Consider the following 16505-nt stretch of genomic DNA (forward strand, 5'->3'; position numbering starts at 1 on the left):
GAGATCTGGGTCAGCACGGGGCTGGGGGTGGGACAGGGCACCCAGGGGAAATGGGGGGTCCCAGGCTGGGAGGGGGCTGAAAGGGCTTGGAGCTGTGGGGCAGGCAGGGATGGAGCCCTGTGCAGGCAGGGATGGAGCAGGCAGGGATGGGGTCATGGTGCAAGCAAAGATGGTGCCATGGTGCAGGCAGGGATGGGGTCACGGTGCAGGCAGGGATGGAGCCGTGGCCCGGGCAGGAACGATGATAGAGCCATACAGTTAGGAAGGGTGATGGAATGTCACTGCACATGGGAACATGGAGCCATGGTGCAGGCAAGGCTGGTAGAGTGAGTCACAGTGCAGACTGTTAAGATGGAGAAACGCTTCAGGCAAAAGGGATGGAAGTAGGCTGTAGGCAGGGGGATGGAGCCATGCTGCAGGCAAGAGGATGGAGCCATGCTGCAGGCAGGGGATGCAGGAACGCTGCAGGCAGGGGGATGGAGCCGCATCAGTCGAGGATGCTGCAGGGGTGATCCCCAGCCCCTGGATCCACTGGAGTCACTGCCGCCAGCCCTCAGCAGGGACCCGCCTCCAGGGCCTGTCCCCTGGGACACCTTCAGGGCACCAACAGCCCTGAGCCCCTCTGGAAGGGGCACAGCAGGCCGGGACCCCCTGTCCTCAGGCTGGCCCATGGCTGGGGACAGGCCGGGCCCGTGACGGTGGCACCCGCCACCCCCCTGAGCGGGGCGAGGGGGTTTAGCGGCTAAAGCCCACAAATCCCAAATTGTGCTGCCCTGTCACCGCGAGGGTTTAGCGGTGGTTGCATAACCCCGGGGCCACCTGGCCCCCACCCTGTGCCGTGTCAGCAGCCCCAACATCCGCGGAGGGCCCCGGCCCAGGGAGGGGATGCTGAGGCCCAGCGGGGATCCTACCGAGCATCCCCCCTGCCCTCGCCATCAGGGCCGGTAATTAATTACTTGGGGGCAGGGAAATTACCCCCCTTAATTACCACTTTTCGTTATTCCCCTCTAACCGCCTTAGTGAAGGGCTTATGCGCTTACAGGACCTGGCGGGTCCCAAGGGGAGGACGACGCACACGGGGGGTCCCCAGCCCCGGCCCCATCGCCCTCCTGCGCCGCAATCTCGGCCCCGCAGTGCCGGGGGTGGCGGTGACACAGGGTGACACCTCCACGGCGGCGCGCGGGGGGGTGGCTTGGGTGTCGCGGGGTTTAGGGTTACAGGGCTGGGGCTCAGCACCTTTTTAATTCTTCATCGCGTGGCTGATTGATCCCCCCCGCCCCGCGCAGACACTAAAGATTAAGAGGGTGACAAAGAGGCGGCTGCTTACACAGCGCCCGCCGCTAAGCCGCCTTGAAGAGAGCAAGGCAGGAGCCCCTCTGGCCGCAGAGCTGCCCGAGCCCCCAGCGCCCGGCTGGAGCCTCCGCGGGGATCCACAGGGACAGACGGACGGACAGGGACAGGCCGGGATGGCTGCGTCCCCGGCGGGGTCGGTGGTGAGCGCCGGGCTGGATGAGAGCCCCTCGGGTAAGAGGCGGCGCTGCTGCACCGGGGGTGACTCGGGGGGACACCTGGGGATTTTCTCTGGGATGGCCGGGCCCCCACTGTGCTCACGCCCCGAGATGCTGGGGCTCGTTTCCGAGTATCCTATGGGATACTTGGAATTCCCATAGTGGTCAATCACCTTGAGGTCCTCCATTGAAGTTTTCATCTGAGATGCCTGGGATCATCAAGGCCTTCTTCTGGATGCCTTTGGTCCCCATCATGGTCCTTCTCTGAGACATCTGAGGGTCCCTATTATGGTTCATCTCCAAGACACTCAGTGTCCCCATCATAGTTGTTTGGGATGTTTGGGTTCTCCATTGCCAACCTTTTCCCGAATGGCTGGGCTTCCTTCTCCTCATGGTCCTTATCCTGGATGCCCAGGGTCCCCATCATGGTCCACTGGGATGCCTGGGCTCTTCAGCTGCCATCCTTCTCCAAGATGCTGAATCCCTATCATGGTCCTTCCCTAGGCCAGGATGCCTGCAGTGCCCGACCCTCTCCATGGTCCTCACTTGTGTTTGTTCTCCAGGATCCCTGAGGTCCCCAGCTATGCCCCTGCTCCAGGATTCCTGGGATCCCCTGTAAAAACCTGGATGCCCTTGGTCCCTGACCCTTTACCAGGATCCCCACAGTTCCCTGCTGTGATTGTTGTCTGGGGTGTCCCACGTCCCCAGAGCTGTCCCTTCTCCAGGACTCCTCCCATCCCTGATTGCAGCCCTTCTCTGGGATGCCTGGTGTCCCCCTCCCTAAGAACACAATTTCATCCCTTTTTTAATTTTCAAAATTCCTGTGAGAGCCCATCCTGCATCGCTGGGCTGTGGGAAGATGCTGTACCCTGCGTGGAGTCCCTGAGTTGTCCCCATCCCTGTCCCTGGGCTGAACCAGCAGACAGGAGCCACCCCATCTCCAGGCTGCTGGGAGGCAGCAGGGGCTGTGGGGGGGACAAGGGACATTGGGATGCCCAGAGTCAACCCAGATGTGACAGTTCCCCTCCCACAGGGCTGAGCCCAGCCCCTGGGAAGGAGCTGAGCCCGGTGCTGCTGTGCAAGGTGTGTGGGGACACCAGCAGTGGGAAGCACTACGGCATCTACGCCTGCAATGGCTGCAGCGGCTTCTTCAAGCGCAGCGTCCGCAGGAAGCTCATCTACAGGTGGGAACAGGGGCAGGGAAATGGGGGGACAGAGGGGCAGGGACAAGAACCAGGGTGCCATGGGCAGACACCATAGAGGAAAGGACACCCCACAGGGCAGGGACCCCAGGAATGGCCACCCAGGGATGCAGGGGATGGACACAGTGGGGCAGGAGTGGGGGAAATGGGACACCCAGCAGAGCAGGGACCCCATGGGATGGGGCACCCAGCAGGGAAGGGATGGACCCTGTGGGACAGGGACACTGCAGATGGACCCAGCAGGACAGGGAGCTTGGGGCAGGCCCCCAGTGGGGTCGGGTACCCTGGGATGGACCCTCAGCAGGCCAGGGACCCCAGGGCGTGGGCAATGGGTGGGGCAGAGACCCAGGGGGACTTAAAACCACTCAGGGGACAGGCATGCAGGGGGAGAGGCACCTGTGGAGAGAGTGTCCAGAGCCCCCTGATGGGGCCAAAACACCCATCAAAGCAGAGCATTCACTGGGACAGGGCACCCACTGGGGACACAGCACCTCTTGGGGACAGGGCACCCATGGTTGTGGCACTTGGTGGGTGGAGGGAACCCATGGGGGGAGACATGGTACCAATGGGGGAGGACGCTCCTTGGGGACAGGGCCACCTCAGGGGCTGCAGCCATGTGCCACCTCTCCCCATAGGTGCCAGGCAGGGACAGGGCTGTGCCCAGTGGACAAGGCTCACCGCAACCAGTGCCAGGCCTGCCGGCTCAAGAAGTGCCTGCAGGCTGGCATGAACAAGGACGGTAAGATGGGAGGGACACACAATGACAAACAGCAGGGGGGACAGCGGGGTGGCCGGTGCTGATGCCACCTTGTCTGCCCAGCTGTGCAGAACGAGCGCCAGCCCCGCAGCACAGCCCAGGTCCAGCTGGACAGCATCCAGCTGGATGCTGAGCTGCCCCCTGAGCACGTGGCCACCACATGTGAGGTTCCCCCATCAACCTGTCCGGCTCCTCGTGGTCCTGGCGCCACTGTCACCCCGGGCCCCCGAGCGCCCACACCGCCCACCAACCATCGCTTCATGGCCAGCCTGATGACGGCCGAGACCTGCGCCAAGCTGGAGCCCGAGGACGGTGGGTGGCTGCCAGTGCAGAGGGGTGGGTGGGTGGTGGATGTCCCCACGGTGTGGTGACAACCAGTGTCCTCTCCCCTCCCTGCAGCTGATGAGACGGTGGATGTGACGGGCAGCGAGCCGGAGCGGGCGGCCGGCGAGTACCAGGTGGCGCCGTACCCGGCAGCCAGCCCCGAAAACATCTACGAGACCTCAGCACGGCTCCTCTTCATGGCCGTGAAATGGGCCAAGAACCTGCCCGTCTTCTCCAACCTGCCCTTCCGTGACCAGGTGGGGTTGGCAACCTCCATGAGGAATTGGGGATCTGCCTATGGGGCAACAGGAACCCCAAAAAATGTAGCAGCCAGTTGGAGCATATCCACAGCATTCTTAGGGTTCCCCTGCAGGTGCTCATCAGCCCAACGAGCTGTGGTGGCTATAGGTCCTGGAGGCTTTGGGGGTGACAGGGGTTTTGGGGTTCTCCCCGCTCTCCCCAGGTGATCCTGCTGGAGGAAGCATGGAGTGAGCTGTTCCTGCTCTGTGCCATCCAGTGGTCCATGCCCCTGGAGAGCTGCCCGCTCCTGGCTGTCCCCGAGCCGGGCCCTGGGAAGCTGCTGCCGGCCACCCTGGACGTGCGGGCGCTGCAGGAGACCCTCGGCCGCTTCAAGGCCTTGGCTGTTGACCCCACGGAATTTGCCTGCATGAAGGCCGTGGTGCTCTTCAAACCAGGTGAGGCCACCCCCAGCAGCCACCACTGGCCATCCCTGTGTCCCCCCCCAGCCTGTCACCCCCTTGTCCCCGCAGAGACCCGTGGCCTGAAGGACCCTGAGCAGGTGGAGAACCTGCAGGACCAGTCACAGGTGATGCTGGGCCAGCACAACCGTTCCCACTACCCCGGGCAACCCGTCAGGTACTGCTGTCCCCACCTCCTCAGGGTGCCACCAGGGTGGGACATCCACCCATGGCCACCGCTCCATCCCCAGGTTTGGGAAGCTGCTGCTGCTCCTGCCAGCGCTGCGCTTCATCTCCTCGGAGCGCGTGGAGCTGCTCTTCTTCCGCCGCACCATCGGCAACACCCCCATGGAGAAGCTGCTGTGTGACATGTTCAAGAACTGACCCCCCTTCCCGCTGTCACCTGGCTCGTTTGTCACCCTGCGCTGGCACCCTGTCACCCCCAGCCTGGGGCTCCCCAGCCTGGGCTCTGAAGGTGCCCGTGGTCCCATCTCTGGGGCAATGTCCAGGACTGTGGAACGCTGCCACAGCTGGGAGGTGGGAGCAGCTTCCCTGGGGGATGTCCCCAAGTGCGTGCCCAGGGCACTGCCACCACCTCGCTGGGTCCGTCTCCATGGGGTCCCAAATGCTGGAAGAACCCAGGCAGAGGCACCGTGGCACCATGAGGAGCTACTGCCACCCGGGGGCAGCCGCGGGGACACCAACCCAGGGATGATCCAACCTGGTGTGACACCAGCCAGGGTGACAACAGCCAGAGGCGGTGATACCTGGGGGTGACACCAGACTGAGACAGCCTCAGGCTGAGCCCAGGCCGGGCTGACCCTGCACAGGGGTGACCCCAGCCCGGGTGACACGCGGTGACAGACCCTTGTCCCTGCATTCCAGGGTGTCCCACTTGTGTCCCCCGTTTTGTACTCGGAATAAAGAGAGTTTTGCAGCCAGAGTCCCTGTGCCAATGACTTGGGTCCCCTTGCATCGGGGACTGGGGGGGACCAGCTGAGTGTTAATAACCCAAATAGGAATAAATAAAAATCAATAATCTGAATATAAGTACCTTGAAAAGAAATTATCTGAACAGAAATAAACTAAATATAAGTGAAATTAGTATAAATAATCTGAATTAAATAACCAATATAAGGAAGATAGTAGAAAAATAGGAATAAAAATAAAATGAAAATGACCTGAAATTATCTGAATATAAAATAGATAAATATAAATAACGTTTGAAAATATTAGATTAGAAAGAATCTGAACAAAATAATTTAAATAGAAATGTAACGAAACAAAATAAACTGAAATAGTCTGAATAGAAAATAACTGAAAAAAACTATCTTAATTTAAGTAGATTAGTATGAATAATCTGACTAGATAAAATGGGAATTAAATAGTAAAAAACACAAATAAAATGAAATGAAATAATCTTAATAGAATCAAATGCATGTAAATTATAGCAATATAAATAGCTGCTTTGAAGTCTCCTTAAATAGTCTGAATAGAAAGAAAATAAAACTAAATAATCTGAAATAATATCAATAGAAATAAATTGAGAATAAACAAACTGCATATTAATAAGAGAACCATAATGAATCTCATTAGAAATCAACTGAATTAAATTATGCGGACAGAATTAAAATGAAATAATCTGAATAGAAATAAATTGAAAATAAAATAAGTCGTCTGAATATTAACAGTCTACCTAAAACTAATCTACAGAAATAATCTCAATAATCCAATAGAAATAATTGGAAATTATCTGAATGCAGAAAAATTGAAAAATTGTCCAAATATAAGTCAAATAAAAATTATCTGATTAAAATATTTTGTATATAAAGAATTTGTATATACAAAACTAAAACCAATGTGAATAACCACTAAAATAGAAACTCTGTGCACATAAATAATGAGAATGTGAACAAGCAGCATTAAACAATCCAAAGGGAAGTGATCTGGAGCCCTGGCTCTCCATCCCAGCTCCTCCATCCCCATGACTGGGATTGGGAAAATCCACAACTTCACAACCCCATGGAACAAATGGAGCAAGGCCCAGAGCCCCGGGACACGGGCAGGGGGTGGCAGGAACCATGTCCCACTGGGAATTGTTGGCCTTTGCAGAATGACACTTTTATTTGTCCGTTTTTGTCACTTTGTACAAGGTTCCGAGCGCGGGCGACGCGGGATAATATATCCTCTTACATACACACTCTGTTTAGTTTACAAGCAGCGACTTTATAAATTACTTAGAAAACTTTCCGTGAAAAATAACAATAATTCCCCTCGCAGCCCTCCAGTAGTCAGTACATTCTGGAAACCCTCTGGGACCCCAAATCCTGCCGGGGAAGGGCTGGGGAGGAGCGGGGGAGCTGCCGGGGAAGGGGAGCCTGGAACGCGCCTTTGTCCCTCCAGTCCTGCTCGCTCCTGCCACAGCTGGATTTTATATATGGATATATTCCTTTTACATGTGTTTTTCTTTGTACATATAACCACAAATACATTATATATATATAAAGAAACATATTTTCTATATATTCTATATATATTCCATACATTTATCTATGTCAAGAAGTCTGTTTTTTAATATATTTTCCCTACATTCCACACATTTTTAAATATATGAAGAAATAGAGAGAAAATATATTTCTTTATATATACTATATATTTCCTTTATATATTTCTTTACAGAGAAATACACTCTTTATATAAAGAAATATATAAATATATGTGAAGAAACATATATAAACATACATATTAAACATATATTAAAATATGTTTAAATCATATAACATTTAATATGTTTCTACATAGAGAAGAAATACATTAAAATATATATAAAGTAATAAATATTCTTTACATATAGTACATATCTCCTTTATATATACTTCCTTATATATAGAAATATGTAATATATATACATAAGGAAATATATAATTAATTTCCTTTATATACTTCTTTATATATAAGTATATAAGCATATATAAAGAAATATGTATTCTTTATATATAGAATATCTTATATATTTATATATAAATATGTACTATATATAAGAAATAGAAAATACATAAATGCATTTAGTCTTAATATTCTTTTATGTATTTTTTAATTACACAGAGAATATTTATCCTTTTGTGTGCATATTTTCTTTATATATAGAATATATATATTATTATATATGTTCTTTATATATATAAATATCACTTAAATATATTTTCCTTATATAGAGATTAAATATATATAAGGAAAATAAATATATCCCAAAAGAAATTAGATCCATAGACATATATATATACACACACATATATACATACATAAATACACACACATGTATATGTGTGTGTTTATGTATATATATATGTATTTATGTGTATATATATGTATATATACATATATATTTGCCCCAGTCAGATGTGACATCCCTGCTCTCATCCCACAGGGATGAGAAACCTGAGGATGAGGCTGGACCCTTCACTCATGCCCAGGATCTCCTCCCCTGGCCATTTTAAGGGCAATTCTGGGGTTTTTAGCTCAAGAGGCTCAGAAGGCTGGATTGGCACCAAGCACTCGCAGCAATCCCAGCTCCCAGGGAATCTGGGACGGCTCCCCAGGAGTTTCCACTGTTGTGGTCACCAGCTGTCTCCCCAGTGCCTCCATGTCCGTCCCCAAAGCCCTGTTTTCCCCTCTGGGACAGGGAAAATCCCATTTTCCCCCATGGATGGGGTGATTGACTCGCTCTTGCCCCACTCCCAGGACGCAGCGCCGAGGCCGATGCTGTTCCCACTCTCCCTGCAGCATCTGTCACTTCCCCCGTTGGAAAAAAATTAAAGATAACATGAAAAAAAGTCAAATTTCAAATATCAAATAAAAAATTACCCCAATAAATAAACCATCCCTGGAAAGGGCAGGGGGAGAGGGGACCGTGGAGCAGCTCAGCCAAATCCAGTCACGCCGGGAAAAGACAAAACACTCAGGAAAACTCAATTTTTTGCTATTTCCCCCATTTTTTTGTGGCATTTCAGGAAAGGATAAGCCCCAGCCCACCTAGGAGGACAGATCCAGCCTCTGTAAATTAATTATTGCCCTGGGGCTCCTGATTTTGCCTTTCCAGAGGTTTTCTGGTACCTGGAGCTTCTCCAGGTGCCACTGAAGGTGATGATGAGACTGGGGAAGGATTACAAGCTGAGAAGCTGAGTCAGTAACTAGCATCATTAATTAGTCCTATGATGGGTTATGATGGTATAATTACACCTCAAGGGATTTCCTGCTGAGATTAATAAAACTCCATGTTTTATTGAGTGATGGCCAGCGACACCAGTGGGGACACCAAGGATGGCTCAGCCAACTGCTCCCCTCCTCTCCCACTCAAAAATAATAATAACAATAATAATAATAATAATAGAAAAAAAAAAAAAAGAAGTTCTGGGGAAAAATAAAGAATTAAAAAAATATATATTTACACAAAACTCCAGGAACCAGCATATAAACAAATATCGCTTCAAGTAGTCCTCGATTATTATTAATTATTATTATTTTTTAATACTGATGATCTCGAAAAGACTAAAAAAAAAAAAAAAAAAAAAAGGAAAGACAGTTAGGTCTCGTTAAAAAAAACCAAAAAAAACAAAGGGAAAAGGTGATTTTTGGCAGGTTTAAACACTTTTCCATGCACTTGGCGTTGGCGTGGATGAGGCGGTTAAAGCGCGGAGGGCTGGGCTGCAGTGGAGCAGCTCGGGACGCTCCCGTGTCCCGTGGGATTGTGAGGCTGGGTTTGCTCCCACCAGCAGCGATGGCGATTCGGCACAAGGATTTGGCGGCGGGTGCTCCCAGATGTGGGATGCTCCGAGGGGAAGGGCCAGGAGCGGTCACTGCCTCCCATCCCCAGCCACCCCCGGCCACCCAAAGGTCTCAACTCCCCCAAATCATTAAGGCCACCATTAAAACCGTTGCCTCCCGGCCTTTTTAATTAAGAATTCATCTCCTGGCGTTAACGAGGAAGCCATCAGAGCTCTGCCAATGGGGAGGATGCCCCGGCACGGACACGGCTCCAGGGTGGAGCATCTCAGACCATGAACTCGTTGCTCCCCAGGAGGACAAGGGGTTGGGCGGCGGCGCAATCGGCCTCAGGGTTCCTCTTGCGCCCCCCTCCAGGCCCCCCGTCCGGGGGCTCTTTGGTTTTTGGGGGGGAAGATTTCACACTCTTCAGTTTCTGTTTGCCCTTCTCCGGGTTGAAGGTCCCGCGCGTGGTGAACTGCGGCCGGTCCTCGGGACAATGGAGAGGCCCCGGCAGGCCCTCGGGGCTCGCCCGGCTCTCGGGGGGCTCGCCATGGTGTCCCCCTGCCCGGTAGAAAGGAGATTTGGAGTACATCTGGAAGCGCTTCCGGGGCAGGTGGGGCAAGCAGGAGGTGGATGACTGGGAGGAGGAGGAGGAGGAGGAGACGGGGGTGTCGGTCGGCTCCGCCGGGTCCAGCCGCATCCTGGGGTGCCGTCGCAGCCGGCTCGGCCCCTCGGCCTTGGCAGGGCGCAGGGAGCTAAGTGCTACACTTCTCTCTGCAGGGGCAGGAGGAGCACAGATGGTCAGCACCCACACACCACCCAGCATCCAACCGCCCGCTCCCTGGGGACACAGGCCACTGAAGCCAGGACACCATTCCCAGTATCTCAGTGGGGGCAGCATCACCCCGGATGATGTGGCAGTGCTGGAAGAAGGCTCACCTCCCCACCAATCCTGGCTGCTCCCACACATCCCCAGGGCCATGTGCTCGAACTCCTAACCTCTGTCACTGCATGCATTTAAACTGTCAACTTTAAATAAACTTGAAAATCCCAAGTGACCCTTCCCAAAGCAACAGAAAAACATGGTGGAAGGTGTCCCTGCCCATGGCCTTTGAAGGTGCCTTCCAACCCAAACCACGCCATGATAAACCCAAGAACACCTGGATTTACCCGAGCGATCGGAGATGGCTCCTTCGGAGTCAAAGTTCAGATTTTCGGAGCTGTCAGCTGTGCCAATGGAGGCTTCGGACTCGAGGGTTTCATCGTCGGAGGCGCGGGGCTCCAGTGTCAGCATCTCAAATGTCAGCTCCTCCCTGCAAAGCCAACCCAGCCCCACTGAATCAACGGGACCACAAAGGTGGAGAGGAGAAAGGGGTGCACATGCACTGAGGGATCGTGGAGGGGTGGAGGTCTGCAGTTATCAACCACATGACATCCAGAGGCTTGGGACACGGCTTGGACCCTCGGCCAGACTCACTTTTCCTTCTGCAGGCTCTCGATCTGCTCAGTCAGCACCTTCTCCTCCTGCTGCATGGCCACCTGCTGCTGCTCTGTCACTTCCATCTCCATGGCCTCCTCGCTGCTCAGGGTCTCCTCAGGGACGTCCGTCACCGAGGGCAAGCGGCCGGTGACAGGGGACGCGGGGCTGGGGAAGGCGCCGCGCCGCACACGCCCTTTGCCCTGAAGAGAGACAAAGGTGTCACCACCACGGCCGAGGGGACGTGGCAAACACTCAGGTGCCAACCACACTGCTCTCCCGAGGAGTGAAGAAGAAGGCCCCAGGCATTGGTCCTCAGTGTGCCGCCGCCGGACGCACGCCGGGCCCTCAGGCTGGGAGAAGTATCAGAAGGACTCAACACATTGGAGGGGCTGGGGATGGAGGTGGTGAGGAAGACAGTGGTGAGGATGATGCTGATGGACCAAGTGCAACTTGGTCCAGGTCCAAGCAAGCCCAGCTAGCACCAGGTTGGGGTCCCACAAAGCCCACAGCTTGCACGATGGGAAGCTTGATGGTGGCTTTGGGTGGGAGCATCACCAAGGCTTTGATTTCAGGGCACCTGATAAAACCCATTTTATCCTTGGATCAAGTCTCACATCCTTCCCTCATCCACCCTTAGTATTTCCTGAGCATCACAAGGGTCTCACTGACCCCTTCAGCAAACAGGAACTCCCACCTAATTATGTTGCCCATGCCATGCCATGTCTCATCTACAGGAGATCCAGAACCAGGACCACCTCCAGTGGTCCATTGATCCAATCCAATCCAGTGATCCAATCAATGTGGATCTCTGTGCCCACAGTTGAACTCACTCTGATCTAATGCAGCTCTGAAGAACTATCTCATTTTTTAAATACTGAAACTGAAAACAAAAAAGGATGCACATGGTGGTGGTAGAAGTGGAGAGATATAATATGCAACTGTTTTAATCTTCTGGGGACCAGCTCTACAGATCTGCTCCATGGAGCAGAGGAAAATGGAGGATTCTTGGAGATGAGGGACATGGCAGATATTAAACAGCTTTTATCTTAACTGTTATCATGACCAGACTTCTCATCTCCTACATTCCAGATCCTGACACGACCAGGACTAGGAGATGTCCGTCACCCTGCCCAACCCTGACAACCATCACCCAGGAAGAACCTGCATCTCCTTGGGTTTGAAGAGCCTGTTGCAGCTCAGTTTTGCTTCCCCTATTTAACCCCCACAACTGTAGCATCCCTGGCTCTTCCTGACAACCCATGTGCTCAGAGAAGATTTTCAGGATAAGGGATCCTCCCTTTTTCTATTTAAAAGCCAGATTTTCTCAATTTTAGCCCTTTCATCTTTTAACGCCACATCTCAGAGATCTTTCTTTGTCAGCAAAGCCTCTCCTGTGCCCCGGTGTTCTTCTGATGACACTTTTCACGTGGGCTCCTGAGCTGAAGCACAGCTCCCTGAATCCTATTAGCCAAAAGCCCCCAGATCCCAAAGATCCCACTGCCTCGTGGAGTTAAGCCCCTGAGAAATGCTGTGCTCAGGGGAGCAGAGCTCAAATTTTGCTCTTCTCCACCTCCTGACACTCATGGATGTGGAAGAATGGGGGGAACCTGAGGGAACTTTCCTCATGGACTGAGACTGTTAGGAAAGGAAACAGCCCTATGAACATTCCCAAAATCCTGCAGCTGCTTTTCTTGCCTGTCACAATCTCACAGAACTCAAACTCAAGCTGGGATGGAGTTAGGGAATACAGGACTTGCTGGACTCCTCCTCATTCAAACCTGGGCGTCCTGACCTTGTGCTCAGGGTGGTGGTGCCCCTCCTCCACAAAGATGGAGGAGACCTTTGGATGCCTCGTGGTCTCCAAGGCATCCAAGCTGAGGGTTTTATTCACCATCTTCAGAAACAGCAGCACTGTGAAAGCAACTTGATGCTGAAACGCATCCTGAGCGAGGAGAAATCGAGGTGGGAAGGGAAGGGATGAGTCAAGCAAAGTAAAAAAGAGGGAAGCACAGGATGGAAAAAGGAAATAAAATAGAAAATTAAAGTAAGGAGGAAGGGAAGAGAGGAGGGGAGCGTATTTCTGAGGAGCTGCGTGCAGGGATGGCCGAGTGCCAGCCCCAGACCCCTGTGCTGGGGGGCCCTGCTGGAGGAACGGCGGCTCCGAGGCGCGGTGGGACAATGGCCGGTGGGACAGAGCTGGAATGAGCGACGGTGACACACAACGAGGGACGCGGCACTGCCGTGATACATACCGGGATTGAACTGCGGGTTATGCTCATAAATCTAACTGCAATTAGTACGGGCTTCTGGATTGGAGAGGAGATGAAAAGGAAAGCAGAAGGTTAGAGTGCACATGCCGCCGCCCCTCCAAAAACCCGCTTTGCTCACTGTGAGGTTTTTTTTTGGTTAACTGAGATGAGTGGGGCAGCTCTGCAGCACCACCTACTCAATCTTGGGCAGCCCTTGCTTGGATTTCATCCCCAAAAAGCAGAAGCAATGTGTCCCTGAGCATCACAGGGGGCAGGTCCAAGCAGAGGGGGGGTCCAAGCTTGGCTCCTCAGCCCAAGCCTGTGCTGATGGTGCTGCAGCAGGTCCGTCCCTCTCCCGCAGCCCAACAAGCCAAGCACAGGTGCATCCACAGCCTGCCAGCCCCCTGCAAGCATGGAAGCTCAATGAGATGGGTTTGAGGCTCCCAAAAAGGCAGTGCGGGAGCAGGGAGAGCCTTTGGGCAACTCATTTTGGGTTCAGATAATGTGACTGAGCACAAAAAACAATGGTCCAGGTCACCCATGGGGTGATGTTGAGCCGGTCACTGAAAGGCTTGACTCAACTCAGGACCAAACAAGCTCAAATGAAGGTGGAAATGCTGATCAGGAACATCTGAGCAGGAGCGACAATGTTTCCATGGACTGTTCCCACCTCCTGCAAAGGTGAGGAGCCACCACAGGGCTGAGGGTCCCTGTCCTGGTGGAGATGGTGTGGGAGTTTGCGAGAGGTTTGGGAGGCTGGGATAAGCAGGAGAAGATAAGGTAGGGTGGCTTCAGGGGCAAGGAGAGGACAGGAGAGGACAGAGAGGGCTCTGGCATCTCACCATGGATCTGCGGATCAGGGAGAGGCGGCTCTTGGCCTTGTTCTCTGCAAACTCCAGGCTGTTGATGTCTTTGAGCCGAGCCTTGTACTTGTTCATCTGCTCGATGACAATTAACTCCACGCAACTAAAGGAGGAAAAACCCAAAAGAAGACAAAATGGGAGGAGGAAGCCATTGGATCTGAGCTGCTCTGTCTTGTCTTGGCTTATCCTTCAACAGGATTTTGTGGAAGCTTCTCCCTTAGTTGCAGCACATTCTCTCGTTTTATTATGGAAAGGAAAGGATTATTTGGAAGATCTGCCCTGATGCCCTGATCTCCTGAGCACAGAGGAGAAACTTCAGCTGGAAGCCAGAGGGTGGTGAGAATTCTCCTAAAAAGAGTGATCACAGGCCAGGGATGGATTGAGGAACAGCCTACAGATATTAAATATGGACAAGGATCCCACCAGAGAAATCTACCCCTCTTGGAAGAGGGAGTGGTGGAACACAAACCTGGAGAAGGCAGGTTGACTCCAACTCACTTGCACACAGTAACTCTGCAGCAGCTTGTGCAACTGAACTGATTGTTTCATTTTGTCAGGAGGGTGTTTGGGGAAAAACACAATCTTTTCCTTGAAATAAAATGAGAGGATGTGCTGGAGCTGAAGCGTGAGGGAGAAGCTACAATGAAATCCTGTTAAAGGACAGATGTTCCTGCCAGCTGGGTATTTAAACATGTTCTGGTCTTCAGCAATTTTAATACTTCCTGGAGGTAAAACTACCCCTTTCAGAAGCCAAGACCTTCACTGGAGGGTTTTCATTATTGTAATTGACTCCAGTATCTATTTTAACACCTACTTAGTATGAGCCAAACCGAATCTGGGCAAGCACTTCACTTTTTCTCTGTAAAACCTTTTCAGTTATGGCAAACACCATAAATAAATCTAAATATATTAATATCACTATTGCTGCAGACCAAACAACTCAGCTCCTTCAGTAAAAAAGCCAAAATCAAGTAATCAAGATCTGCTTGCCAAAAATGAACTGCATTAACTATAAAACCATGTCAGCACAAGCTCCACCTTTTCCTGCCAGGCAGGAACAAAAGCTTATCCACTCTTGGGGATCCTCCATCACTTAAAAATCCTCATTTAACAACTTCTTGGGGATTGAGAGGATTTGAAATATCTTCATGCAGATGCATTTAGGTGCATAAATTACTATGTGTTTGTCCCTTTGTGCCAAAGCTCTCACTTTCTGAGCCGTTTGACCATCCTAGGGGTTACCAAGATGTGAATGGTGATGTGGTGGTGGAGCCAGCTCACCCAGCCCCAGGCTCTTACGTGGTGGTTTTGCTGATGTCCTGAACACTCTGCAGAGGGTCTGTGGTGTCAGGGCAGCGGAGGATGCAGGGGGCAAACACAATGGCCAGGGCATTGGCTGACATGCGGTTGGTCTCTTCTTGGAGGGCAATCCTGAAAAAACAGATTCAGAGAGAAGTCAGAGGTGGAGGCACCTCCACTGCACCTCTTGCACGTGGTCATGGCTGAAGAGAGGAGATGATATTTCTATGGTGTAATCTTGCTTTGAGGGAGAAAGACAATCCTCAAGACATCTCAGATATTCCCAAGGCAATAACCAGCCCTTTCCAGCCAAAAACATGTCCCTGCAGCAGTGAGAGGCACCTCAGGGCTGTAGGAACTAAAGTGAGCAGAGCACAGCAGAGGTCACTCATCAACACAGCATCCCTTGGACAAACAGCTCCATGGCCACCTCCTGGGACACAGGGTGGATGCAAAAGCCTCAGATGCTGTGGTGGAAAGGACACCTGACCATGCTCCTTTGCCTGAAGGTGCCCAGGCCCAGCATACCTGACCAGGTGGAAGATGAGGCGCTCCAGGGTGCTGAGGTGGGTGCGGGAGAGCTGGTCGATGACCGAGTACACCCCACGCACTGTCTCCTTCCTCTCCTGGAGCCCTGTGGAGAAATCACCAGCACTTAGGGGCAGCTCCTACTTCTTCCTCTTATTTAAAATGGTACTTCTTAACACTTAATTTTACTACTTAAGAGACAGAACTTTGGGGCTGAAATTAGCTGAACCACGATGCAAAAGGCACCAAAATGAGACCAAAATGCCTGAGATTTTGCATAAAAACCCCTTTATAACCAAAAAATCAGACTTTGCAACCAGGTAAACACAATTTGGCAAAACCAGCTGGTTTGGCTCCAAAAAGTGAATGAAAAGCTTGGCACTCAGAGTGGCCATCATTTCCCTCTGCCAAGGGAATGGGATAGTGAGGGAAGCTCCTCACCCATCACCCGCAGGAACTCCTCGTAGAGCTCAAAGGTCATGAGGGGGTTGGGCAGATCTCGGAGCCACTGCTTGAACACGCTGGCAATGACGTGGATGTTGTAGTCGTCCAAATTCACGTTATCGATGTCTGGGTTTGGCACCACATGAAGCAAGAAGGAAAAGAACAAGAGACAATGATCAATATGAAGCTCAAGGCTGGACAAGGTGACCTTTAAAGGTCCCTTCTAACCCAAACTGTTCTATCATAAAATATGTTTATGTGCCTTTAATGGCAACAAATCCAGCACATGATTTCAGCTCCACATGGTAAAATTAGAGAGAAATACATTTTCCAGGGCAAATAACTTCAGGTGGGACCAGGATTTCTTTTCTCACTGATGATTGCTAGGG

General features: G+C 51.7%; 2 protein-coding genes across 13 annotated transcripts in view; one reads left to right on the forward strand and one right to left on the reverse strand.

Annotated features, from left to right (window-relative positions):
- The first annotated feature begins 1466 nt into the window (after positions 1 to 1466).
- Positions 1467 to 4873, forward strand: NR2E3 (nuclear receptor subfamily 2 group E member 3). Its single transcript, XM_063170163.1, has 8 exons — positions 1467 to 1524; positions 2542 to 2692; positions 3346 to 3449; positions 3531 to 3779; positions 3867 to 4048; positions 4255 to 4486; positions 4562 to 4667; positions 4741 to 4873. Exons 1-8 carry the CDS (start codon positions 1467 to 1469, stop codon positions 4871 to 4873), a joined length of 1215 nt encoding a protein of 404 aa, XP_063026233.1.
- Positions 4874 to 8745: 3872 nt separating this feature from the next.
- Positions 8746 to 16505, reverse strand: part of MYO9A (myosin IXA) — a 174744-nt gene continuing 166984 nt past the window's right edge. For 10 of the 12 annotated variants that reach the window (XM_063169350.1, XM_063169351.1, XM_063169353.1 and 7 more), the window contains 8 exons: positions 16114 to 16242; positions 15673 to 15778; positions 15145 to 15276; positions 13825 to 13948; positions 12986 to 13039; positions 10731 to 10933; positions 10424 to 10566; positions 8746 to 10027 (listed from right to left, as the gene is read on the reverse strand). In XM_063169350.1, coding sequence (XP_063025420.1) covers positions 9540 to 10027; positions 10424 to 10566; positions 10731 to 10933; positions 12986 to 13039; positions 13825 to 13948; positions 15145 to 15276; positions 15673 to 15778; positions 16114 to 16242 — 1379 coding nt within the window. In that variant the 3' untranslated portion in view covers positions 8746 to 9539. The remainder of the gene's footprint in view (positions 10028 to 10423; positions 10567 to 10730; positions 10934 to 12985; positions 13040 to 13824; positions 13949 to 15144; positions 15277 to 15672; positions 15779 to 16113; positions 16243 to 16505) is intronic. The other 2 variants (XM_063169349.1, XM_063169348.1) reach the window with 1 other exon arrangement.

Source organism: Melospiza melodia, chromosome 15 (genome assembly GCF_035770615.1).
Source record: "Melospiza melodia melodia isolate bMelMel2 chromosome 15, bMelMel2.pri, whole genome shotgun sequence".
Lineage (NCBI taxonomy): Eukaryota > Metazoa > Chordata > Aves > Passeriformes > Passerellidae > Melospiza > Melospiza melodia.

Bases quoted from the DNA above. Each gene is read 5' to 3' on its own strand.
- NR2E3 (XM_063170163.1), top strand. From the start codon at position 1,467: ATGGCTGCGTCCCCGGCGGGGTCGGTGGTGAGCGCCGGGCTGGATGAG. The intron at 3,450-3,530 runs GTAAGATGGGAG...TTGTCTGCCCAG, and splicing joins GGCTGGCATGAACAAGGACG to CTGTGCAGAACGAGCGCCAG. The intron at 4,668-4,740 runs GTACTGCTGTCC...CTCCATCCCCAG, and splicing joins TACCCCGGGCAACCCGTCAG to GTTTGGGAAGCTGCTGCTGC.